Source organism: Marmota marmota, unplaced genomic scaffold (assembly GCF_001458135.2).
Source record: "Marmota marmota marmota unplaced genomic scaffold, marMar, whole genome shotgun sequence".
In the NCBI taxonomy this organism is placed as follows: domain Eukaryota; kingdom Metazoa; phylum Chordata; class Mammalia; order Rodentia; family Sciuridae; genus Marmota; species Marmota marmota.
In genome coordinates this window covers 11,483,642-11,510,852 of record NW_025999943.1, presented here as the reverse complement: position 1 = coordinate 11,510,852, position 27,211 = coordinate 11,483,642, and the positions used below count along the sequence as shown (strand labels likewise).

The following is a 27,211-nucleotide window of genomic DNA, read 5'->3' as shown; positions in this document are numbered from 1 at the left end:
CCCCAAGCAAAAAAAAAAAAAAAAAGTTTACTTTCTTCTCTGTCATAAAACTGCAATGTCAGTTTGTATCTGTAATCCTCAAACCAGCTTTTTTTTTTAAGCAAAAACATATATGTGTGCATGCATGTGCAGACATGTATTATCTAAAAGTTTCTCCATGTATTAAGCTCAGTTGATAAAAATTACTTAGCCTCTTTTCCAGTTGTACTCTTCACTGTGCATATTTTAAAAGGAAAAGTATTAGGTACCACTGTCTCCTAATAAACTAATTATCATTGATACATATTTAGCATAACATAATGCCTCCATATCTGTGGGGATGAAATATGAAAGTGCTTTAAAACAATATTATGTAGATAAAAATTGTTTTATTTATTAATGATATTATATTGTTTTAGAAACCAGCAGATTATAATAAAAAGTATGAGGAAGAAAGTTGGGAAATAAAATTCGAGGTAAGTTACAATCCAAATACTTTGGAAACTTTGCATGCTTCATAAAGGATCTGATATAGGATGAGGAAGTAAGAACTTTCTTTATAACTGCTTTACTGATATATTATTTATATACTGTATGTCACCTTTTTAAAATGTACAGTTCAGTGGTTCTTAGAATTATTCACTGATGGGCTGGGGATGTGGCTCAAGCGGTAGCGCGCTCACCTGGCATGCGTGCGGCCCGGGTTCGATCCTCAGCACCACATACAAACAAAGATGTTGTGTCTGCCGAAAACTAAAAAATAAATATTAAAAATTCTCTCTCCTCACCTCTCTATTTAAAAAAAAAAAGAATTATTCACTGAGTTATGCAACTATTACCACTAATTCCAAAACTTTCCAAAAAGAAACCCTGTAAAAACAGTACTCATTCCCCGTTATTCCCCAGTTTTATGGCAACCACTTAATCTTCTGTCTCTCTGGATATGCCTGTTCTAGACTTTTCATATAAATGGAATCATACAATATGTGGTCCTTTGTTCCTTTCTTGTTCCTTAGTATGTTTTTAAGGTTCTTGCGTGTTATTGTACATAGAAGTATTTCAATCTGTTGACAAATAAAATTCCACTGTATGGATATATTCTGTTTATCCATTCATCTGTCGATGAACACTTTGCTTGTTTCCACATTTTGGTGATTGTAAATAATATTGCTATGAATATTCATGTACAAGCTTTTATGTGAACATGTTTTCCTTCTTCTTGGGTGTATACCTAGGAGAATTACTGAGTCTCATGGTAACTATGTTTGACATTTTAGGGAACTGTAAAACTCTTTCCCAGAGGGGCTGCACCATTTTGCATTCACACCATTTTCTCTATATCCACACCATTTTTTGTAAATTTTTTTTATCCATCCTGATTTTGATATACATTTTACTGATGATAATATTGAGCATATTTTCATGGGTTTATTGGCCATTTATATTTTTTCTTTGGAGAAATATCTATTCAAATCCACTGCCTATTTTTAGTTGGATTATCTTATTATCTTTTTATTGTTGAGTTATAAGAGTTCTTTATATATTCTGTATACAATCTCTTCTCAGGTACAGGATTTGCAGATATTTTCTCCATTCTGTGGGTTATCATTTCACTTTCTTGATAGTGTCCTTTAAGCACTATAACTTTTAATTTTGGTTAAGTCAAATTTATGTGGTTTTTTAGTCACTTGTGTATTTTGGTGTAAGGAGAGTTTTAATAAATTAAGCTTTATTAGTAGAATTTTATTTATTTGATATAAAGATAACATGCTTGTAGTAAAGTAGGTACTTTGTAACAAATCAGTAAAATTCAGCTAAAGTCACTTTTGCTGAACTTCCCTAGATATAATTTTTGCTTTGGTTTTGTCCAGAATTTGAAAATGTTTAATAATAATGAACTAACCTACAAATAGGTGATGATTTTATTTGCTTATGTTATTTATCATATTCTTTAAGAATAAAAATTAATTTTTCTATATTTTTATGGGTGCATTATAGTTGTACATAATGGTGGGATTTGTTGTTACATATTCATACATACATACAATGTAACAATATAATTAGGCTAATATCATTCCCCAGTATTTCCTCCTTCCCTCTTCTCCTGTATCCCCCTGATCCCTTTCCTCTACTTATTCCCCACCACTTTTCATTTTTCCTCTCTAGTTTCCACACATGAGAGAAAACATACAACCCTTGACTTTAAGTTTTGCTTATTTAATTTAATGGTCTCAAGTTCCATCCTTTTCTTGCAAATAACATAATGGAATTTTTTCTTTATGACTTAATAAAATTCCAGTGTGTGTGTGTGTGTGTATAATTTTCTTTATCCATTTTTATTCTTTTATCCATTGATAGACAAGGAGTAAAAAGTACGTTTTAAAAAGATGTGAGAATGGGGGTGTAGCTCAGTGGTAGATCACTTGCCTTACATGTGCAAGGCCTTGTGTTCAATCCCCAGCACTGCAGAACAGAAGAGATGGATAAGATAGATACTCACCTTTTTTGATGATTTTAACTAATCTTTTAGCATTTCATATATAATTTTAGTTTTATTAGAAAATAATTATTCTAAAATTATTCTGAAATACTACAGAAGCATGTAAAGGCAAAAGGAAATTGCCCCGTTCTGCACCTCAGATACCCCAGTCCTATTCATTAGTGCCAATTATTGTTGATGGAGGACAAAAGAAAGCTAAACATCTTAGAACATTTTGTTTCTACTACCTCAAAACTATTGTCATTTTCAATATCAAGGATAACTTGCTTTCTGCTAATTGAAAGTAAGTTAACACCAGAATGAATTTCTATAGTCAATTTTTGTGATTGTCATTCTGAAATTTGAAATTTTTGTGGTGTTTCAGGAATTGCTTTTGTCTGAAACGGAGACTCCTATTTTACCACCATATTTGTCTTCATCTCTACCTCCCCCAGAAGAACTGTATGCTGTTCAAGTGAAACACGTTGTCTCACCTAACGAAGTATGTCATCTGGGTGATTTGGTAGTGGTTAAAAACATAGCAGCAATCTTTGTTTTAAATATTAGAATTGCTTCTTCACTTCTCCAGCTTCCTGACTGTAAATATTGTAAAACTGGTGATCTCTAATTGGCCTCACCATGTAATATCCTCCTCAGACATTTATTATTTATCATGAAGCAGATGTTTGGTAACACCTTCTAGGTTCAGTGTCTTGTGCCTTTACTCACTGTTGTGTTTATATTGATTTTTTTAGATATTTAAGGTAGAACTGTTTCCTCCTATAAAATCACAAACATCTCACTAGCAGTGGTTTTTCCTATACCAAAATCCCTAATTGCTGTGGGTTAGTAAGTTGTTAGATGATAAGTGATACGGGAAAAAAAAAAAAACCTGTTTCTATTTATGATGTTTGTCTACTTTCCTCACTGGAAAGTAACTCCATGAAAATAGGACTCTTAATCCATGTTATTCATTGATATATTCTCCAGAATTTAGAATAGTGACATATATATGTCACTATTCTAAATATATATATTAGTAGCCACTAGGTGAATGTTGACTGACTGAATAATGCAATAAAGAAAATTCACTTATAAAGCCCAGCACAGGTATACCACCTGTAATCCCAGCTACTCAGTAGGCTAAGGCAGGAAGATTGCAATTTTGAGGACAGCTTGAGCAACTGAGGGGAGACCCTGTCTCAAAAAATAAAAAAGGGCTGGGGTTGTAGCTCAGTGAAGGAGTTACAACCTTGAAAAAGCCTAAAGAAGCACTGCAGAAGTTTAATAAGAATGCAAAGACATTCTAGTCAGGTATGGTGGGGCATGCCTGTAACCCCAGCAGCTCGGGAGGCTGAAGCAGGAAGATCATGAATTCAAAGCCAGTCTCAGCAACTTAGTGAGGCCCTAAGCAATCCTGTGAGACCCTGTCCTAAATACAGTTCAAGAAAAGGCTGGGTATGAAGATGTGAATTTGGTGTCATCATATGTTATATATAATCAGAGATATGATAAACTATTGTATAATGTATTAAGAATTGTAATGCAAAATAAATAAATAAATCATTAAAAAAGAAAGTTAAAAAAAAAAAAAGAAAAGGCTGGGAATGTGGCTTAGTGGGTAAGCAGCCCTGAGTTCAAGTCCCAGTACCAAAAAAAAAAGAATGTACAGACATTCCCCTCCTCTATCAGAGTTTAGAACAGGTATACTTATTTTTTTGAAGGAAATAGATTTTTTTTATTTTTTTTTTTAATTTTTTTTTTTTTAGTTTTAGATGAACACAGTATCTTTATTTATTTTTATGTGGTGTCATTGGCGAGGCAAGCACTCTACCACCAATATACAGCCTCAGCCCAGGAAATAGATTCTTAACAAAACTTGAGTTTTGTTATAACAGGCTGGGGAAGCAGGGTTTTGATTTTGTTTGTTTTTTGGTACAGGGGTTGAACTCAGGGGCACCCAATCACTGAACCACAACCCCAGTCCTATTTTGTATTTTATTTAGAGACAGGGTTTCACTGAGTTGCTTAGCACCTCGCTTTTGCTGAGGCTGGTTTGAACTCAAGATCCTCCTGTCTCAGCCCCCTGAGCCACTGGTATTAGAGGCATGCACCACCGCTCCCAGAAAGTTAGCTTATTTCTAATGTTATTTCTTGCCTATCATGTGCAAGGCCCTGGTTTCAATCCCCAGTACTGCAAAAAAAAAAAAAAAAAATTCAAACTTACATGTTCTTAGCCAAAAAGGAGGAGGAAAGACAAGTAGCAGAAGCAGCTCATTCAACCTTTTACATAGTAAACTATTGTCTCACAGGAAGGAAAGGACTTGTTGTCTACTTTCATCAGAGACCATAGTAGTGTACAACTATTGCTGGGTTTTATAATAATTTTTGTATTATTTATTGCTACATAATGAATTGCCCCAAATTAGCAGCTTACAGCACACACCTGAGGGTTAGGAATCTAGAAACTGCTTAATTAGGCCAAGCATGGTGGCACACACCTGTAATCTCAGAGGTTCAGGAGGCTGAGACAGGAGGATCACGAGTTCAAAGCCAGCCTCAGCAACTTAGCAAGGCACTAAGCAATTCAATGAGACCCTGTTTGTAAATAAAATACAAAAAAGGGCTGGAGATGTGGGTCAGTGGTTGAGTGCCCCTTAGTTCAATACCCAGTACCCCCCCAAAAAACTGCTTAATTGGGCTGAGGTTGTGGCTCAGTGGTAGAGCACTTGCCTGGCACATGTGAGGTACTGGGTTTGACCATAAGCACCACATAAAAATAAACAAAAAAAGGTTAAAAAACACTGCTTAATTAAGTCTAGGTCAGGATTAGTCTAGGTTGTAATCAAGATGTTGATGAGGACTGTAGAATTCACTTTTAAAAAAGACATGACATTACCTGGAGAGGTCAGTTCTGCATCCTTGAGGCCCTTCCAGTGGCCTGCATAGGCTGTGGCTACAGACTTCCTGGAGCTTGCATTCCCCAACAAGAGCACCAGAGAACAAAGCCACATGTCTCTTATCCAGCCTCAATAGTCACACCCTACTTCAAATGGTGGTGTTTTGACTACAAAATCAGGGTAGTAGAATGTGGGAGGGAACTACAGTGAGGTAAGCAGCAGGAGGCAAGGATCATTGGGGCTTTGAGACCACTTGCCACAATAATTCATCCACATAAGTGAATACTAGAAATTACAAAACTTGAAAGTTCTTTTCCTTCCCTTCCATCCATTTAGGTGTACATTTGCCTTGATTCTGTAGAAAACCGTAGTCAGTGTAACCATCATAGTAACACAGATGACATCAGCTGGGAATCGGAATCCGAGAGTCTTGAAGAAGCACTGCAGAGGTTTAATAAGAATGTAGAGACATTCCCTCCTCTGACAGATTTTAGAACAGGTATACTTTTTTTTTTTTTAAACAAAATAAGGTTACTAGCAAAACTTGATTTTTATTGTAATGGACAGGAGTTTGGGTTATTGCTAATGCTAACTGTATTTTCTTATACTCATTTTACATGCATGAAATCTTCAAATTCCAAAGATAACTTGGATATAATCTCTCCCTCATTTTCTAGAGTAGGAAGGTAAACTAAAAGAGGAGTTAAGCAAATCCTCTGGGATATTTCTACTTCCCAAAAAATCTGTATGTTGGGAAATTGACAGCATAAAGTATAAAAGATCATTTTCTAAGCATGAAGTTTTACCACTAGCTCAAATAGTGAAAGTTGCCATTTAGACTTTAATTGCAGTGATTCAATTATAAACCACCTACACTGATAATTTTGAGATGGGGGGACTCAAGACTGTCCTGGTCCATCAGGATAGGTTAAATTCCTTTTTTCTGTCCAGTCTGTTCTTTCAGGCTTTATTAAATATGCATGATTCTGCTGTAAGGGAAATCTATTTAGTTTGTGGTTTGACAGTTCGTGAATACCAAGAGTGCCTATACATTTATATCAACATGTGATACAGGTGTATTTATTCATCAGAAGATACTTTATTTAGCAAAGGAAAAAGTATATCAACCTAATTCATGTCTTACCTTATTTTAATTTTTTTTTTTAATTTTGAGACAGAGTCTCATTAAGTTTATAAGGCTGGCCTCCAAACTTGTAATCCTCCTGCCTCAGCCTCTCCAAGGAGATTTTATTTTATTTATTTTTTATTTTTTTCAGAGTGCAATGCTTATTTTATTCTGTGACTACAAAAATATTGTCACAAATATCTATGATTATTAAGTACATAAGGTTATTAAAATACATTCTCTTACTGAAGTAGCACAAAAATATTACATAAACAAATAAAATGAGAACAAGCATATTTCATTTGCTTAAATAACACTGAGAAAGCCACTGAAAAGCACAGCTTCTGATGGGTTGGCAGGCAGCATGGAGTCCAGGGAGATTTTAATAGGTCATGATCTACTTTTGGCTGATGAATATTGCTTGCAGTTGCCTCCACCTGAAATGTTCTTCCCCAGACTGTCTGTGACAGTTTAGGTCTCTGTTCAAATGTTCCTTTATTGCAAGTCTTTCCTGACCTCTCAATATAAAACAGTCTCCACCAAAAAAAAAAAAAAAAAAAAAAAAACAGTCTCCACCTTCAGATGCCCCCAAATCTCCATCCTTCTTCTCACCTCTTTTAAATAGCACTGGAGTAGGTGACTCAGGGTCACCAGCAATTAGAGGAATACCTGACACAAGTAGGTGCTTATAAAATTATAAATATCAAATGAGTAAATAAACTCATGGGGTTTTTTTCATATATTGTTCAGAGGGAACAATTCCTTCTTCATTTTGTTCATATCTCAAGGGAAGTCACATGGAGTTCATGGAGTTAAACATACATTATTTGTGCATTTTTGATGAATATTTTATACTTCAATAAAAATTTATTTAAAGTATGAAAGTTAAAGTAATGCATAGGTATGTTCAATAAGGAATTTCTATCAAAGGAGGGTTTTTTGTGTTAAAATGACAAATAGGAGTTTCAGGGTTCTTTAAGTTCTATTTTAAAAAGCCATGTTTTTAAGGCTAGCAAGGTAAAGTTGGACTGTTAACAATATTTTCAGTTATTAACTATGCAGGACAGATCAGATAGATGAGATTCTTTATTATTCTATTGATGACTTTACACCTTCAGGAATAACTAATAAAAAATTATTTGAGGGGGTAGGAATATATAGGTCAGTGGTAGAGTACTTGCCTAGCATGTACAAGGTACAGGGTGTTCAAGGCTCAGCACAGCAAAAATACATAATTGAAAAATTTTTTAGATTACTTAAAATAAAGATGTTTGTACTTTAGAAGTGTGTAGTATTTCAATGTCATTTGTTCACAACTCTGTTTTTCCTTGTGGAATTATCTAGAGAGCATGATATAGGAAGTAGAATAAGACCGGATATTGAGGCATATTCTACCTACTTTAAAATTTAGAAGGGTGTAAATACTATGCTGATGTTCCCAGTTTTACTCAAGCCTGCCATTCATTAACACACTTTATATTGAGCATTTGCACCAGATACCATATTAGGAATGTAAACTCTAATTCTGAGCTCCAAAGAACAGGTAGATAGACATGTAATCTTAGTATAAAGTAACAGCTCATATTAAAGGTTGTGTATAATGCCACAGGATCACAGAGAAGGCTTTGATCAGTTATAGTCAGAACTTTTTAAGTCATGTTGAAAGAAGACTAGATGTAAAAAGAAGAGCTCAGGATGGCCAGACATGGTAGCACACTGCTGTTTTTAGTGACTCAGGAGGCTGAGACAGGAGGATCACAAGTTCAAGACCAGCCTCAACAACTTGGCAAGACTCTGTCTCAAATAAAAAGGGCTGGAGATGTAGCTCAATGGCAGAGCACCCCTGAGTTCAGTACCCAGTATCCACCCTCAAAAAGAGGGGACCTCAGGAGTGTGTTTTGGTTTTTCTTTGTTTTTTTTTTTTTTTTTAGTCTATAGTTAATTTATTTTACAAATAGATAATAGAACCAAGACAATACACAGTAGTGGCTTAGGAAAGATTATTGATATATAAACAAATGACATTGAAATACTACATACCTCTAAAGTACAAGGCAGAAAATAAATATCCAATATCTACTCACTAACCAACCAAAGAAATAATCACTTGTTGACACATATATGCTTACTACATGATGAAGACAGTTTTATAAGAAAGGGATTTATAGGGATCCAGCATTAAATGACTATAGCCACCTTGGTGGTAAACATCATCTCACTACCAGGTGACTCTGGCATATATCCCAAACTCTATACGATAAGCAAATCCGTTAACATAGTCAGCTGAGCATTTGTGGTAGACACACCTGAACTGTCTCTTGACTGACTTTTGACATGTTAACAGTATTTGAGAAAGCCCAGGTGCATTTTGGTCAGCTGTGGGATACCTTTGTCTAGCTTCCTCCTGCTGTAGGGTGAAGGGATTCTTTTGTCTTGCTGCCACAGAGACACTCCATAGTCTCCAATAAACTGCATTTTATATAATCCTGAATTTATCTGCTGCCTTCTTTGGTTTAAGTTACCTTTTGCCTTTGACAGCCAGTTCTTGAACACTGTTTTCCCAAAACAGTTTTTGGTTGATTTTTGTTTTAAGGACTAAAGGTACTTAAGTTCCTTTTTAATAATTTTTAAAAATAAGAATATGATTTAATGAAGGCAGAAAATAAATATCCAATATCTACTCAATAACCAACCAAAGAAATAAAATGTTGATGGTACTTTAAAATTAAAGATACCTAAGGGCTTGGGTTGTGGCTCAGCGGTAGAGCACTTGCCTAGCATCTGCGAGGCCCTGGGTTCGATCCTCAGCACCACATAAAAATAAATAAATAAAACAAAGGTACTGTGTCCAACTAAACTAAAAAATAAATATTAAAAAAAAAAAGTTTAAGATACCTGGCAAATCTTAATGACTCCCCAAAAAGACTGAGTTAGGTAAGAGTGAAGGCATCTGAGAATTTCTCAGTTCCAGGTGACTAGACAGAAAAATGCAAGCTATCAGCTAAAGCAAATACTTATTTCATTATTCATTAGGCACTATACATAAACACTTTACATATATGAAGTCTCAGTGTAACAGTTCTTCCATGCTAACCAATAAAGGAGCTTCATTCTGCCATTATAAATCATTAGATCATGGGTATTCTTATGGGTTTAGGCAAATAAATGCAAGACAACAATATAAATATTGATTTTCTAGATTTAGCAACTGCTCTACACAGAGTTTTCAGGACTACATACTAATTTTAAAGTGCAGGCCAGGCGCAGTGGCGCACACCTCTGATCCTAGCAACTCTAAGACAGGAAGATTGCAAGTTCAAAGCCAGCCTTATCAACAGCGAGGCGCCAAAGCAACTTCGTGAGACCCTGTCTCTAAATAAAATACAGAATAGGGCTGGGGATGTGACTTAGTGGTCAAGTGCCCCTGAGTTCAATCCCCAGTACCCCAAAAAGAATAAAGTGCATATTAGGCTTTGGCCTTTATAATATCATAAACATTAAATTAATATGAAACAACCTATAAACTCTTAAAGAGATCTAATTTCTTACAGGCTTCTTTGATAAACATCAAGTTCTTCATCTGGTACGAATTGTAAAGAACATCTAAGAGTACCCCACTAAAATCCATTTGAAGCATGTTTTACCTTCTCCTTTTCTACCTCATGTACCACAATTTGAATTTTGTTCTTAAGTCTCTGAATATTTTCAGTCATTGATTCTGTGGTCTCTTCTTAGTAATGTCAGACCTCCTCCTTCATTAGCTCCATCTCATGCCTTCTCCATTTTCTGTAGATCTGAAACATTAAATATTTCAGCTTTCTGGGAGGAACTTTCATGGTTTCACACAATTATAGCAATTTTATTTTCAGGTAGTTGATACTGAATTTGTTCTTTTTCCTTAATAGTATTACTCAGAATTGCTATTATTACTGATTGTATCATAGTTTGCAAATGCTGTCTGGTACTCTTGAAAGAGATTGCCAGGTTTTTCTCTGTTGGATGCTGTCTTTATCTGTTTTATATTAGTATGTTTTATTTGTCAAAAATTTGAAGAAGATAAATACTTTGGATGATTTTTTTTTCCTGTTCTACCTGTTTCTCTGACAACTCCAGTTCCTCACTATTGAATTTTCTTTTTGAATTTCTTTTCAACTGTTAAGACTTTTTCTCAGAAGGATTTGCTTTACCAGGCATTTTGATCACTGATTCTTCTTCAGTCTCTCAGGGACTTGCACTCCTAGGAGAAAATTCTTGATAGAGGAACAGACATGAATATGATGAAGTACAGTCATTAAGATTTTAAATTAAGTAATCATATTGAGGTAACTAATTGAGTACATGATGTAGGAAATGCTTGCAAGGCTCTGAAGAAGCCCATAAATTGCAGTGTTACGGACGGTATGCAGGCAGTTAAGATGCCATTGAAATTTTTTAAATAAGAGCAGTGTAATTGAACTTATAAAATTTAATTAATATGGTTGTTTAACACAGAAGGATTGGATGACCATTGAAAACAGGAACTATAGAAACTATTTCTTTTCCCTTGCAAAACATAACCCAAACTATGAGAGGTTTGGAAAAATTAGAAGTGGACTGGTAGCAAGGTGACCTAAGCCATGAAAATAAAATTAGGAATTCTAAGGATGTGAAAGTGGCTTTGTTCAAAGCTTAATGTTAAGGAATTAGTAAGGCAAGTTTATAAAATACAAGCAGTAGAGGCTAACATAAAGCAATTCTCTATTTAATTCTGGGTAGTGAGCATATGGTTGTTATATTTACATCTTTGTACTTTTCTAGATTAAAATATTTTTAAGAAAATCAGAGTCAGGGCTGGAGTTGTAGTGCTTGCCTAGCATGGGTGAGGCCCTGGATTTGATTCTCAGCACCACATATAAATAAATAAGGTCCACTGGCAATAAAAAAAATATTCAGAAAAAAAAGAATCATAGGCAATTTTATGATTTTCCCCTTTTCCTGCCTTTCCAGAAATGCCTTGCCTTGCAGAATATGCTGATGGCTTATGGTATAGAGCAAAGATTGTATCCATTAAAGAGTTTAATCCTTTATCTGTCCTGGTACAGTTTGTTGATTATGGATCAACTGAAAAGCTGACAGTAAACAGGTAAAAAAAAAAAAAAAAAAAAGTCAAATAATGATTCCTTTTTGTTTTGGGAGAAGATCTTACCTCTGCTTTTAAAAGAAAAAAAAAACTAAAGCCAATTATGTATTAATGATTTTTAGTCTAGATTTTTATTGTGATAAGATATACATAAATTTATTAACTGTTTTTAAATATATAATTAATTGGCTTTAAATACTTACACAGTGTTACACAACTAGCACCACTTTTCATTTCCAGAACTTTTTCATCAAACAGAAGCTCTGTTATCAAACAACCCATTTGACACCCCCCCAAGCCTCTAATAACTCATTTACTTTGAGTCTCTATGAATTTGCCTATTCTAAGTACTTTATATAAGTAAAATCATACAGTATTCATCCTTTTGTCTTATTTACTTAGCATTATTCCCAGGATTCATCCATGTTGTAGCATGTACCAGAATTTCATTTTTTAAGGCTGAATAATATCGTTTATACACACCACATCTTATTTATCCATTTTTCCATCAGTAGATGCTTGTGTTGCTTCCACCTTTTTACCTGTAGTGAATATTGTTCATATCAACGTGTATACAAATATCTGAAATCCTGTTTTCAATTATTTTAGATATATATTCAGAAATGGAATTATTAGATCAAATATTCTAATTTTATTTTTTGAGGAACTGTCATAAACTGGTTTCTATAACAGCTATACCACTTTATATTCCCATTAGCAGTTCACCCAGGGATTCTAGTTTTTCCACCAACAGTGGTTTCCTATTTGGGGGGTTTGTCTCTCTCCCACCTCTGTTCCTTCCTTTCCTGCCCTCCTTCCCTTCACATCCTAATGGGTGCAAGGTAGGAACTCCTTGTGAATTGGATTTGCCTTTCCCTAATCATCAGTGATGTTGAACATCTTTTCATGTGCTTTTTTACCATTTGTATATTCTCTTTGGAGAAATGTCCATTTTTATTTATAGTTTCCTCCATTCCATGGGCTGCCTTAACACTATAATTATGTCCTTTAATTCACAGAAGTTTTTACTTTTGAGATCCATTTTATCTGGTTTTTCTTTTCTTGGTTATGCTTTTAGTTTCATAGCAAAATCCAACATCATGAAGCTTTTCCCTTATATTTTCTCCTAAGAGTTTTATAGTTTCAACTGTAAAGAGAATTTGAATTGCAACATTCTAAACATTTAAAAAATTTCTTTTGTGACAGACTGCGTCAAATTCCTCTTCATCTTATGCAGTACCCAGCCCGAGCCATAAAGGTTCTCTTGGCTGGTTTTAAACCTCCTATAAGAGACTCAGGAAAGACAAGAATACCATATTGTCCCAAGTGGAGCATGGAGGCATTGTGGGCCATGATAGATTGTCTTCAAGGAAAACAGCTCTATGCTTCCTCCATGGTAAATATCTATCTTTATTAGCCAAAATTCTCTTAAAAACTATTTCCAGCAGTTCCTATTAATTTTGTAGTGTTTTGTTTCTATGTAAATCTACATGCAAAATGTAATAGTTAAGGCATAAAAAGCTGTGCATACTACAAGAAAAATCTTAAGATTTGTTAAATGGTATTTTAGCTTATATATAACAAAATTTATTATCTCTATCATGATAGGTAATGAGTAAGATTTAAATAATCAAGCTATATATCCTGTAATTAAAGAACTTGTAAATTAATGAAGGGAAACAAACATGCAAACCACTACTTAATCTGAGTTAGAATGCAATAAGTATTACCACAGAGGTATGGGTTAGGTTAATTTGCAGGGATGAGGATTGTCATAGAAACATATCTACATTATAGAAATCCCCAATCTCCTTCCCAGTAAGGCAGTCAGCTAGACTGGTGCTAGATGGAAAGTTGACCTTCAGAGGTTGTCCTCATCCTTATTACTGGTATTGACCCTGCCTGCCTCCCTCCTTCCTTTATGTTACCTGCCTGGTCCCATCCATGACTTTGGGATTTACACATAAGATATGATGAGTTCATGAGACAGTAATGTTACTAGAAAGTGCTATTTAAAAAACCCCTATGCATGTCACAGTGGTGTGTGTGTAGAGTTCATGTAGGATTTCTCTCAAGAAGCCAGGGCAAGTATTTCTTACAAATAAGTATTTTTTTCACCTTTGTGAATAACAATCAAATATACTCCGTTTATGCAAACAGGGGACTTTGAGTGTGGAGCGCAGATCAACTTTAACATAGATAATGGTAATTAATTAAAGTCCATCTAGGAAAAGATTGAGACTTAATTACAGTTTAGATAGAGCAGAAGAAAAGAATGGATTTCGCAGGAAACATTGCTGATGCCCTTTGGAAATACAAAGTATAAATTAGAAATAAGTCTAGAGAATGACTTTTCCCTCCTGTGTGAATGGCCAGAGTAGGAAGGAAAGGGCAGCAAAGACATGGTTTTGTTGACAGCTGTACCTTTCAATTTTAGGCTCAGGCACCAGAACAAATAGTGACATTATATGAAGATGAACAGTATCCAGTTCATATGTCATTAGTAGAAATGGGGCTGGCAGACAGAGATGAATGATGTAAGTGTACTTTCTCATCCACTCTTCCAGTTGACATGAAGCATGTGACTGCCATAGCATAAATAATGCTGAATTGCTTATAAAAGCACCCTTTGATTTTCCTTGATTCTCAAAGGAATGAACAAAACTCTACAAGAATCTCTCCTCCAAATTTCTTCTTAGGCCCTTCTTACCTCTTGAGCATCAGCATCAGAGGCCCCATATTTATGAGAACACTGGAATGGCTGTTGTGACCGTCCTAGTACCAGATGGGTATGGGGCGAGCAGGACAGTGAGCACCATAAGTAATTCAGGGCATATGACTGTGGTGTGCATATGGCATGACTGAACAGTTGGCTCCTGATAGTTTTTAAAGCACTGAGTTAACAGATACCTCTTATCTTATTCATTCACATAACTCTTGTGATTCAACAACTATATGTGAACAATTTACATAAAGCAGAGGTTTAAAGTAACGCACATTTTGTTTTTTAGGTATAGACAGTGCAGAGCATCTACAAGAGACCAGAGGGAACTTTTCTGTTTTATTTCAGGCTTAGTTTTCTTCATTTGTTCTGCAAGTAGTGCTGTTCTTTTTTTCTCCCCCTTATTCTTACATGTTGAACTGATAAAAATGGTGTGAAAAAATAGTCAATAAACATATTTGCTTTCAAATGTTTTCATGTTTTGTTTTACTATAAATTTAAAATAGTTTAAAATGAACTTTTTAAAAATTTTTAGATGTTGATGAACCTTTATTTTATTCATTTATATGTGGTACTGAGAATTGAACCCAGTGCTTCACACATGATAGGCAAGTAAGTGCTCTGCCACTGAGCCACAACCCCAGCTCATAAACTTAATGATTGTCCTTAAGACAGACATCATGTGATTTGATATTTAGACTTCTCACATGGGTCTTTATGATTTCACTGTATATGAATGTATCCATAAATCAGACACACTGTTGCTCTGTGTATTTTTTAATGATTGTGGAATCACACTGTTAACTTTTATTTTCTATTTTATTTGCACTAGTTAGCTATATTGGTGTGTGTAGATTTATTTTACTCACTTTCACTGCTATACCCATTTGGTGCATGATTTATTAGGTATCAGATATCTGATTACCAGTTTTTTCTTAAAGGCCTCATGTGAGAGGTTTTCTAGTATATATACATATAATAGTGGGATTTGCTGGGTCATAGGGTAATTACTTTCTAAAAAAAATGGTTATCTAAAGTTTACCAGAGTATAGCCAGACCTTTGTTTGCCAGAATATGACATGAGTATAAAAAGGTATCTCATTGTTTTAATGTGCATTTAATATGCATTTTCTAGTTTATTAACAGAATTATATTCATAGCTTTGGTTCAATTTTCTGTTGAGTTATAATTTTACTGATTTACTATAGTAATCTTTTGTCAGGCTTATGTATCATCTAGTCTTCTAGCCTATGGCTTTTGGTGGGGTGGGTATGGGTTGCTGGGTATTGAAACTAGAACATCCCTATGTGAGGAAAGGGCTTTACCTCTGAGCTGAGCCCTTTTCATTTTAAGACAGGGTCTTGCCGCCAAGTTGCCCATGCTGGCCTCAATCATGCATTTCTTTGCCTCAGCCTCCTGAGTAGCTGGGATTATAGATGTGCATCACCACAACCAGCATCCTTTTCCCTTTCTTGTACTAGCTTTTGACACTTTTTCACTTATTTATAACCTTTAAGATTTGTGGGGGTTTTTTTTGTGTGTGTGTATGTGTCTTATTTAAAAATCCTTCCCTATCCTGAGGTAATATAGCTCATTTTCATGAAAAAGTTGTGAACTTTTGTTTTCATATTCAGTTTTTAAATCACCTGGAATTGATTTTTTCTTCTTTTTTTTGCTACCAAGGATCGAACTCAGGGGTACTCAAGATAGGATCTCACTGAGTTGCTGAATCTGGTTTTGAACTCACAATGCTCCTCTCTCAGTCTCCCCCGCAACTGGGATTACAGGAATGCACCACAGCACGAGCTGATACATTCTTTTTTCAAATGAGTCATTATCAACTTACTTTCCTACCCTGGGGAGGTGGCACACACCTGCTACTCAGAGGCTAAGGCAGGAGGATTGCAAGTTCCAAGCCAGCAATGTAGTGAGACCCTATCCAAAGTAAAATTTTTAAAAGATGAGGAGGATATAGCTTAGTGGTAGAGCACCCCCGAGTTCAATCCTTAATTTTTTTTTTTGTATTATTTTTTTAAACCAAGGTTTGATCAAAATTTATTGTCCTATTTATGATATAGAGAGGTGACTGACTTGCCCTTCTTCAAGACACCTCGCTTCTGTCAGTCTACAGCATCATTGGTGATAACACAAAGGTGCAGTCCATCAGTACCAGGCTAGTTACTTATTCACAGCCACCTCTCTTTCAGGTGTCCTATTTTTTCAGCCTTGTTATAACTAATTAGTATAAGATTATATACCACTACCTGTAATACTGTTGGAAATATATGTATTCACTCACTGTTGTAACTTCCCATTCTATTAAAATTAATGCGCCTCTGTAATACTAATTGAACACTAATATTTTGGCTAGAGAGAGAGAGACACCTGAGTATGCACTCTGTGCAAGTCCATGTTCTATGGCTGCTGTGCCTGGGAGGCATTTATGTGACATACATCTTGTACTTCCTGGTTTTTACAACCATCTCCAATGCAAAACATTATTTAGAAACTTGTACATAGACTAAGGAAAACATCATAACGTATGAACTAACAGTAAAAGACAGGATAGGTGACTTATAAATGAAAGCTGTCCTTGTGCATTTCAAATATAAAATGAAGAAACTATGCATTCCTGCAAACATAATCTTTTACATTTATTCACACACATACACACAGAATCTATAATAAATTAAACAGAATTCACAAGAAATATACATTTTTGACAGGAAAATCAGTATTACTTCATGATTATAGTCATACAAGGATCATTACAAGTCTGTGTCCATTAGGACATTACCATCCTTGTCTTTAACTCGTACTCGACCAGATGTATACTTGGTTTCTTGATGACCATTTGTATAGACAGTTTTAACAGTGCCATCTGGATATTCCCTTCTCTTGAACTGGGAGGTATGGAGTTCTCTTTGGCCATTATTAAACTCTATGATTTTGTTGCCGTCACTGTAAAAATTAAAATAGAATTTCTTTAAAAATACGTAATAGGGCTGAGGTGTAACTCGGTGGCAGAGCACTGGCCTAGCATGCCTAGCCTGGGTTCAATCCCAGCACCACTAAAAAAAGAAAAAGAAAAATGTGCACACAAAGGGAAAGAAAACTCCTTAAAAGTAACCTTTTGATTCTGCAGTTATTTTTCTTGTGGACAATACCTTTGGTCCTTATTACAGCTCCATGTTCTTTCTATAGAATTTCTGCTGCAGGCTAACGGCTTCAGTTATCAGATAAAGTTTGCTTTAATAAACATATTTTTACTACAAAAATGCCTGTTTTTTTTAATGTTATTTGTGTTCTGCTTCTAAAAAGTTGATCATTATATTAAAATCTAGCTATTTTGGAGTTTTTGTGGTTTTGTTTTGACCCTCCTTTCACTAAAAGCATCCAAGTGCTTGTTCTGTATCAGGTGGGGAAGAAAGCTGTACTTGGGAAGGGCATCAGACTTAGGACAGCCTATTTTGAAACAATGAAAAAGGCCAATAGGCCATGATAGCACACATTTGTAATCCCAGTTACTTGGGAGACTAAGGCAGAAGACTCTCTAGGCCAGCCTCAACAACTGAAATCCTGTCTCAAAAAAGGGGGGCTGAGGGCTGGGGTTGTGGTTCAGCAGTGGAGCGCTCGCGCGAGGCCCAGGGTTTGGTCCTCAGCACCCCATACAGGGGTAAACGGGTGAAGTAGGGGTGTTGTGTCCAACTACAACTAAAAAATAAATGAAAGGGGGGGGGGCTGAAGATGTAATAACTCATGATAGCCTCAGGGCTCAATCCCTAGTACCACAATAAAATTTTTTTAAAGCAGAGAATGAAAAAATTAACACCAAGTTGATTGCCTGATGTGTGGACATTCAAACTGAACTCTGACACAAGTCTAATGAGAAGTATAGGGTAGAAGACTAGGAATCACCACTTCTGAACAAAGACTGGTACTAGTACTGTGTGGTTTCTTCTTTTCCTACAAATGTAATGGCTGCATGAGGAGTACATGTATGGGGACTCCAAAGCCATTCTGAGAAGCTACTGCTTACCCAGGAGATTCCTGCCCTCCACAGTGTCAGCAGCATTTAAGAACTGATCAGAAACATAAATTACTGGAGTAGGGGACTCATCAAGATAACCCTGAACAATCCAGTTGATTTTAATGTACACTAAATTTTGAGAACCACTGCTATAAATTAGAAATGCCAAAATAATCCGGGGATTTGTCTGTGAAAAAATGGAAAAAGACTGGTTGTGAGTTAGTACTTGGATAAACAGGTATATAAATTCTTTTGTATCATATTCTCTACATTTTATTACACAAAATTTCAAATGTAAGAAAAAAAATCTTAATTTTCTGATAGCACTTGAAGTATATACTATATGTTTTTCCTCTAATTTTAAAACAGACTGCTACTTATTTACTTATTTACTGCTATTTATTTACAGTCAGGGTAAGGGCCTAAATGACCATAAGAAGTGTCTATGTTATCTAAATGAGTGATTTTTTTTTTTTTAATTTTGTAAATACAGGGGTTCAAACTCAGAGCCTCATGTACACAAGGCAAGCAAGCAGTCTACCACTGAGCTATAGCCCCAGTTATTAAGTGTTTTTACCTTGTTTTTTGCCAAGTTTATATCATAGAATTCAGTTAGTTAAATATAACTAACATTTAATAGGTACTTTCAATCTCTAAGAAAGGGGGAAAAACAGAAAACAGGATTTGGTAGTTTCATTAAGGTCGCAATTAAAATGGTGAGGATAATAAACTATTATGGATTGGGCAGGCAAGGCCATGAAACATTATCTTTGAGAAAGGTGACACTCATGGGGTGCGGGGGGTGGTAACCAGGGACTGAACTCAGGGGCACTTGCCCACTAAGCCACATCCCCAGCCCTATTGTATTTAGAGACAGGGTCTCACTAAGTTGCATAGTGCCTCGCTTTTGCTGAGTCTGGCTTTGAACTTGTGATCCTCCTGTCTCAGGCCTCCCCAGCCACTGTGATTACAGATGAGGTTGTGATTTTTAAAGAACTTAAAAGAACTGGATCAGAGAGGCTACTTAAACAGACTTAAGAGGTGCAGAAATTCAGAACACAAGCAAGAGAGAAAAGAGAGTTTAATTTACATACTGCTGCCATAGTTTAAGTTTGTCATTCTTAAAATTTTACCGGGTACTGCCTGCCTTCTTTGTGTCTCATTTCAATGTTTTCAAATTTTAAATTTTTTTTTAGTTGTTGGTGGACCTTTATTTACTTATATTGCGGTGCTGAGAATTGAACCCACACATGCTAGGCAAGTGCTCTACTACTGGAGCAACAACCCCAGCCCTATTTTGTGTTTTATTTAGAGATAGCATCTCTCCAAGTTGCTTAGCACCTCATTTTTGCTGAGGCTGGCTTTGAACTCATGATCCTCCCTCCCGTTTCAGCCTTCCAAGTCACTGGGATTACAGGTGTGCGCCATGGTTCCCAGCACAAACACTTACTTTTAAACAACTACTTGTCATTCCCCTTTCCTGAAATATTGTGTAGACAACATGTTACCTCACACTATTTCTTGGGTTTTATTTTTTTGGTATCAGGGATTGAACCAAAGGTCACTTAACCACTAAAGCCACATCCCCAGCCTTTTTCTTATTTTGAGACAGGGTCTTGCCAGGTTGGCTTTGAACTCCCAAACCTCTTGCCTCAGTCTCCCGAACTGCTGGGATACAGAAGGGTGCCACCATGCCTGGCTTTATTTCTCACTATTTTTAACTTCAAAATGCTAACACTGTGTTTCACCTGCTCTCTAAGTCTTTAACGTTGTTCTCTGATCTCACTGAAATTTTGAATGACGTAAGTAAATGTTTTAGATTTTTAAAAATCCTATGGTAGTAAAAGTTGAACCATGTAAACAGAATCTGGAAACAAATTTAACAGATGCCATACCGTTGTACTCTGACAACTGTACCATCTGGGAAGATGCTTTCTTCTTGTCCATCAGCAAATAAGTTTTTAATAGTCTGATCAGGAAACGTGATTTCTTTTCTTCCATCTGGGAAATGTTTTTCTGTTTTAAAAAGGTTACCATGAATCTTTTATTTTATTTTTAAATAAAGGGAAGAATTTAATAAAGGAGGATAGAGCAAGTTTGTACCTATTTGTCCACTTGAAAAATGTAAGACCTCAAGTCCTTCTGGGTATGTAGTGTGAGTTGTCTGGGCAGCAGCATAGTAGTAGATCTGTAAAGACATAAGGTCAGGAAGCCCTTTCTCCCAAGATGGTTCAAATGGTTGAGCTTAAAGAAAACATCCCTGGGAAAACATACCACTCTTTCATCTGGCATGACCTGCTTCACATCACCATTAAAGAAATTGACAGTAACACTCTTGCCATCAGCGCTTACTTCTTTCCGAGTCCCATTGGGAAATAGTATAAGTCGGCACCCATTCTTATAAACCTTTTCCACCTAAAAGAACACAAGATTATCTGTAGGTAAGATATCCTCCTGAGACCACATAACCATAATATGCCAAATTCTAAGTGCCTGCTTTGAAATCTTTCCTAATAAAAAGTAAAACATTGTCTGAAAAGTATAAAGATTTGGGGCTGGGGTTGTGGCTCAGTGGTAGAGTGCTCGCCTAGCATGCATGAGGCACTGGGTTCAATCCTCATCACCACATAAATGAAAAATAAAGATATTGTGTCCACCTAAAACTAAAAAAATAAATATTTTTTTAAAAAAGTAAAGAAGATCCATTATTTCATTAGAGGTTTCAAACTGGTGATTTTTCCATTTGTTTATTCCTTTTCCATTTATTAGCTGGAATTCTCTAATAAAAATAGAAAACCTTTCCTTATATCAATGATTTGTTACTCTGCAAGAGATTTTCTGGAAAATCAAAATCTTTTGACTGTATTCTTTGTTGTCCTCTTGTTCAAGTTGAACACTGACTAAACGTTGGTCTTATAATTTCAATTCAAATGTATCAGATTTGATTATCTGAAAAAGCAGGTTTTGCATAAAACTAAAGGGGGGAAAAAAGCCCTCACACCTCTCTACAATATGCAGACCTTGTTTATAACCCTTTTTCATTTCCTCATTCAATGGGCATACCCAGCTGGGTATATCCAGTCAACTTTCCTAAGCACAAGACTCAAACTATGTAGGCTAGAATGAAGAGAGAGGCCCCTGTGTCAGGACCAACATAAGAAAGGCTGCAAAAGATGAGGGCTAGAATGAACTACAAAGGCTTAGCTCTGGCACAGGTGTATTCCCTTCTTTTGCTATATCACTAAACTAGAAATGGCAACTAAATGCATATAACACACTGAGCATTTTTTACAGTCCAAATGTTCAAACCCCTACAGTCCTGAAGTTAAACCACTAATCCCAGCTACCTAGGAGACTGAGGCAGGAATATCACAAGGTCAAGACCAGCCTAGCAACTTAGTGAAACCCAGTCTCAAAATATTTTTTTTTTAAATGGCTAAGTATAACTCAGCACTTCAGCAGTACTCGTCTAGCATGCATAGAGGCCCTGAGTCCAACTCCCAGTATTGGGGGGGGCGGGGAGGAATCAACTACAGTCAAGTACCACATGATAACATTCCCATCAATAATGGGTGACACATAGGACAGTGTTCTCCCATAATGATAATGCAACAGAAAAATCGTATCACCTAGCAATGTAGAGGTGGTAACAGTGCAATGGCATTACATGTTAGTGGTGATGCTGGTGTAAACAAACCTGCACTGATGGTTGTACAGAAAATTAAACATATATGATTATGGAAAATATGTAAACTTGATAACTATTTTACCAGTTTATATACTCTCTACATTTTTTACTGTTATTTTAGCATATACTACTACTTATAAATTTACTGTGAGCAATGTGCATGTTCCACCAAGAACAGCCTCATAAATCTGCTTAATGCATCTTTTGATTGCATCATTTTCTCTTGTGCTTCATTTAATCTTGAGTAAACGTTCTGTTCATCACAGCCCTAAAATTATATGCCCCCGGAGGTCCTATACATATATGACCATCTAGATTTATATAAGTACATTCTAATGTTCACATTATGATACAATCACTTAACAACACAGATGAATGGATCCCTGTTATTATGCAACACATGACCATATTTTATAATCTAAGCATTCCACTCTATTTTAGCCAATGTTTATTTTTTAAATCATTCAGTATCTTTAAGAATTTTTTTTGTTAACCTTTCCATCAGGATGATTGATTTCTCCCTGAATTTCTTCTTTTTCTTCCTTCTTTTTATATTCAGAATCTGGGAAGTTTACCAGTTCAAGTGGCTCCCTGGACAAGGCAGCCTATAAGACAAGACATTTCAAGCAGCTTAAACATATACTTATTTCCAAAAGACAGAATTCTACCATTATAGGGTTCTAGGACTAGTACTCGGTGTTAAATATACAATGTTAAATAAAAGCCTCCCTTATACTAGTTTAGAAACTTAACATCAATATCAAGCCTGAGTAATCTATTTGAATATACAAAAATTAAAAAAGATTTACTTGTCCTTTATCCGAGCTGCCTAAATCACGAACAGGTACAGACTTGGATCTTTGAGATGGATTCCCTGCTAGGATAAAATTGAAGGGTTAGTTTCAAAATTTAAAATGTTAAAACAGAGGCTGGGGCTGTAGCTCAGTGGCATATGTGAGGCACTGGGTTCGATCCTCAGCATCACATAAAAATAAACAAAGGCAATATGTCCATCTACAATTAAAAAAATTTTTTTAATGTTAAAACTTACAAATACAGTCAAACATTTATTTAATTTGTATCCTTTTGTGAACTGTTGTCCTTTATCCTTTAACTAAGGAAATCTTAGTATTTTTCTCTACTGATTTGTAGGAGTTTACCATTATATGAATTCCAATATTTATACAAGTACTTATGGCTTCAGTGACCAACAAAGACAATGACAATATCTGTTTTCAGAGGATACACAGTGCAGAGGAAGAAACAAGGGCTCAAATAACAGACCCATGGTATTCTAAAGACAATCAACAAGGACTGCTAAGAGACTGGTGTGGGGTACAGATAAAAGAGGCATTCAAGAATAAAGAGAATTTGGCTTGACCAGTATGTTCAAGTGGCAGCAGCCTAAGCTTTTTAGGTCATCGCCAGCACAGTAAATCATGTAACCCATACATTATAAAAATAAGTGCACACACTCTTAACATGACCCAGCATCCTCCTCCTGATACATACCCTGGAAAAGCCATATCAACAGGACCCACTCTGTAGCCCTGTACATCATTCTGCAAACCTGGGGGAACCTAAATGCTCAGCAACAGGGACGCTTAACTGTGGAAATATGCAGTGGGATCTGTAGAGCTCTTAAAATCAGTCACCCAGAGTTTTTAAGTATCAATGTACTTAAATCTTAAAATACTCAGAGAAAAAAAGCAAATTGCAGAATATAAAATATGCTATATCAATTTATGAACACAATGTAGCAAAATAATAAAAAGAAAAGTACAGAATATTATCAGGAATTACTACCTGTAGATGATGTACAGGGGCTTCAATTATATCTATAATGTTTTATTTCTTAAAGTGGTTATAAATTCTCCATTCTTTAAATTCTGAAATATTTTATTAAAAAACCATGCATCCTCTTACCTCGTGTTGGCAAATAATTTTTCTTACATTTTTCTACCTGGGTTCCTGAAGAAATGTGGCTCTTTTGAAATCGAATAGATGGGTTCTAAAGTATTAGAGATAATTGAATATAAAAGGAGTGTTAGTCTATACATCAGTAAACTGAGTGAAACTAGCAAAACTCAAGTTAGTGATAAGAACACTATAAGTCTGTTTATTCTTGTTTTTATTTTTTTATTATCACAGTAGGCTGAAGTGACCTACCTGTCATCTAGGAATGAACTATACACATATATTCCTTTTATATATATTCATTCTTCAAAATATCATATCAGAGAGCATAATTAGTGAGGTGAGCACAGGCCTCATGATCAGTCAGCCTCTTCCAGGAGCTGTCATACCCTCAAAGGCTAAACCTAGCTCTCCCTGAGAATTCACACTCTTGAACTTGGAGCTCCTACCACTAGGATGAGACCTCCCTGCTCTGTCTTGACCTTACTCCCTGAATCTATATTTTGTCCTGCCTCAGCTAGAAATCCCAATGAGCAAACCCTAGAATCTGACATTATCAATATCATCAATACCCACAATTACCAGCTAAGTGCAAAAATCAGAATTTCAAAGCATTCCACTTACAAAGATCCACAAGGTGGGGCATTCCACCAACTAATTAGCCTTTAAAAACTCAATGCCATTTAATAAAATGCTAATATATTTAAGGATTAGATGCCTTGATTACTACAATTACCTTCAAATTACCTTAGCAAAACATATACAAAAGTACAAAAAAGTGCTCATGGTGGTTAACTCTAAGTGAGTTTTCAGGTGTTTAATGTTATGATTTAGATCTTAAATGTCCCCTCCAAAAATTTATGTGTTGAAGGCCTGGTCCCCAGATAAGAGAAATACTGGGAGGTTGTGGAAACTACTTAAGGATGGGGCCTATTTGGGGAAGTAGGTCCATGAAGGGAATATTGGGACCTGGGACCCTTCCTTCTACCCTTTCACTTCCCTGCTACCACGCGGTAAGCAGCTCTGCTCAACTCATACTCCCCACCATAATGTCTGGCTTCACCACAGGCCCAAAACAATGGGGTCAAATGACCATGGAATAAAGCTGTGAGCTAAAATAAACTTTTCTTCCTTTTAATTGTTTAACTCAAGTATTTTGTAACAGAGACAGAAAGCTGACTAACATAATCATATTAGTCTTCATTTGTTCTCTTTTTGGTGCAGTTCCATAATAAAGTGTTAGTGGAGTAAAGGAGAATGCCACTTCCTTACCACCCATCTATCGTTCTATAGCTCATTCCTCTAAAACTGACACTGACAATGCATAGCCTAACAGTTCATTAACTCATATATTTTTGTGATGTCCTCAGTACCTTGTAGTCTTATGCCTTCTAATACAGTTTAAATTCATGGTTCACTGTAGTCACTCTTGTCTTGCCAACTTCCACATACCTCTCTCATTTTGGCTTTCACTTGTGTGACTATGTGTTTGCTAAAATATAATTTTCTGCCACCTTACACCCAAAAAACTGAAGGAAAAAAAATTGTCTTTTCACTTATAGTCTCTAACCCAGGTAGGCCCCAGTAAAGCCCTGAATCAGCCTCCCTACCTCCACAATCCTCCTGCTTTCCACTCAGAAAACTACTTTTCACTTTCTCCTTCCTCTTCAACCTCCTACAACTCCTCCTCCACCCCCCTCAGCTAATGAGCATGCTTCAGCTTCCCTGAGAAAGTTAAAGCTTTAGAGGGGACCTACTACCAGCTGCCACCAGCATTAGCCTGTCATCAGGTACAGCAGCCTATACCTGGCCAGGACCAACCCTCCATTCATTCCCAGACCTACCCCTCATCTGTCCCAAGATGCCACTCTGGACATTCCCCTACTTTCTCCTGTATCAGCGTCTTCCTCTCCACTGAATCAATACTATAAACATACACATTTGTCCTCATCTGTTCATTTTCCTATCTTGAAAAACACAAAAATCCTTCTCTTCAGCCTCTACACACCTCACCACAGAGCTCTTGGGCTTTGTCTGTAACTGTATCGCATTCTCTCTTGTCAGGCTTTCACCTTCACTACTCCAAGACAACAGATTTATTGCCCACCGCAGTTATCTCAATTTGGTAAATCAGATGGCTGGTCTCAGTCCTTACTCTGCAGCAACAACCTATATAGTAAGGAACTCTCCTCTTCAAGGTACTTTCTTCATTTGCCTCAGGACACCACACTGGCCTCCATTCTACCTGCTGTCAGGCTGTTCACTCTCTTCATCCCTTGTTTCAGAGCTAGCTCTTCCCTATCCATTCACAGCCCCAGTGGTCTCCCCTGGCCTAATGCTTCAGCACACATTCAGAAGACCCCAAGTGCAACCCACAGCATCTGTATAAATGCCACAGCAGCATCTCCACATAATGGCTAGACAGTATTTCCTACTTCCTTGACAACATCTGAGCTCCTAGTAGCCATACTCCCTGAAAATACTTGCTTTTCTTCAGGTTTCTTTTGGGCTCCATTAGGCCAAAAGCAAACTAAACAGTGATGGGAAGTTATTCTTAACTCCTCTTTTGCTGTCACATCCCTGTACCAGTTCATCAACAAATCTAGTCCACTTCAGATCTTCCAGTGCCACTAACCAATCTCAGCCACCAATCATCAAAACAATCCCTGTGTTCCTGACAAGGCCCATTTTGCCCTCCCATCTATTCCTTCAGTCTGCAGCAGACAGTGTAAGCTTACTAAAATAAAGGGGCAGGCCACCCTGACCCCCAGGGGCTTGTAACTCACTCAAGAAAAGCCCAAGTGCTCATATGAACCTGTTAGGGCCTAGTGAATCCAACATGTTCCATCTCCCTCCAGTTCTGTCCCCAGCAGCTCTCCCACTCAGTCAGTTCCAGTGCCTTATCCTCACAGCATGTCCTTGCTTCCTCCTGCAAGCCATTCTTCTTTAGTAAGGAATCCTACCCAGCTATCCTATCCAAATGGTAGTACCCCATGCTCCACACCTCAACAGCTATCTCCTCCAGTCTTGCTTTTTTCCCCTTAGTCCCATCACTATTTCATACCACACATTTATTTATCTATTCTATTTAAAATCTTTCTGCTGCTACTAGAATAAATTCCATGAAGGCAAGGAATTTTGTCTGTTTTGCTCACTGCTGTACCCCCATATGCCTGCCACAGCCTGGTTATTCACATAGATAAATGAAAGACCAGTACCCTGATTAGAAAGAAGCCTATGTATGTGACTGC

General features: G+C 36.4%; 2 protein-coding genes and 1 pseudogene across 6 annotated transcripts in view; 1 reads left to right on the top strand and 2 right to left on the bottom strand.

Annotated features, from left to right (window-relative positions):
- Rnf17 (ring finger protein 17) overlaps window positions 1-14,139 on the top strand; it is a 105,299-nt gene extending 91,160 nt beyond the window's left edge. For both annotated transcript variants that reach the window (XM_015499363.2, XM_015499362.2), the window contains exons 30-35: window positions 399-455; window positions 2,844-2,960; window positions 5,695-5,857; window positions 11,471-11,606; window positions 12,810-12,999; window positions 14,041-14,139. In XM_015499363.2, coding sequence (XP_015354849.1) covers window positions 399-455; window positions 2,844-2,960; window positions 5,695-5,857; window positions 11,471-11,606; window positions 12,810-12,999; window positions 14,041-14,139 — 762 coding nt within the window. The remainder of the gene's footprint in view (window positions 1-398; window positions 456-2,843; window positions 2,961-5,694; window positions 5,858-11,470; window positions 11,607-12,809; window positions 13,000-14,040) is intronic.
- LOC107153727 lies at window positions 9,867-11,491 on the bottom strand (annotated as a pseudogene).
- A 2,815-nt stretch (window positions 14,140-16,954) lies between the features above and the next one.
- Window positions 16,955-27,211, bottom strand: part of Cenpj (centromere protein J) — a 53,914-nt gene continuing 43,657 nt past the window's right edge. For 2 of the 4 annotated variants that reach the window (XM_015499361.2, XM_048801455.1), the window contains 7 exons: window positions 23,970-24,054; window positions 22,853-22,920; window positions 22,538-22,648; window positions 20,630-20,770; window positions 20,459-20,543; window positions 20,251-20,371; window positions 16,955-17,286 (listed from right to left, as the gene is read on the bottom strand). In XM_015499361.2, the coding sequence (XP_015354847.1) occupies window positions 17,094-17,286; window positions 20,251-20,371; window positions 20,459-20,543; window positions 20,630-20,770; window positions 22,538-22,648; window positions 22,853-22,920; window positions 23,970-24,054 (804 nt within the window). In that variant the 3' untranslated portion in view covers window positions 16,955-17,093. The remainder of the gene's footprint in view (window positions 17,287-20,250; window positions 20,372-20,458; window positions 20,544-20,629; window positions 20,771-22,537; window positions 22,649-22,852; window positions 22,921-23,969; window positions 24,055-27,211) is intronic. The other 2 variants (XM_048801454.1, XM_048801453.1) reach the window with 2 other exon arrangements.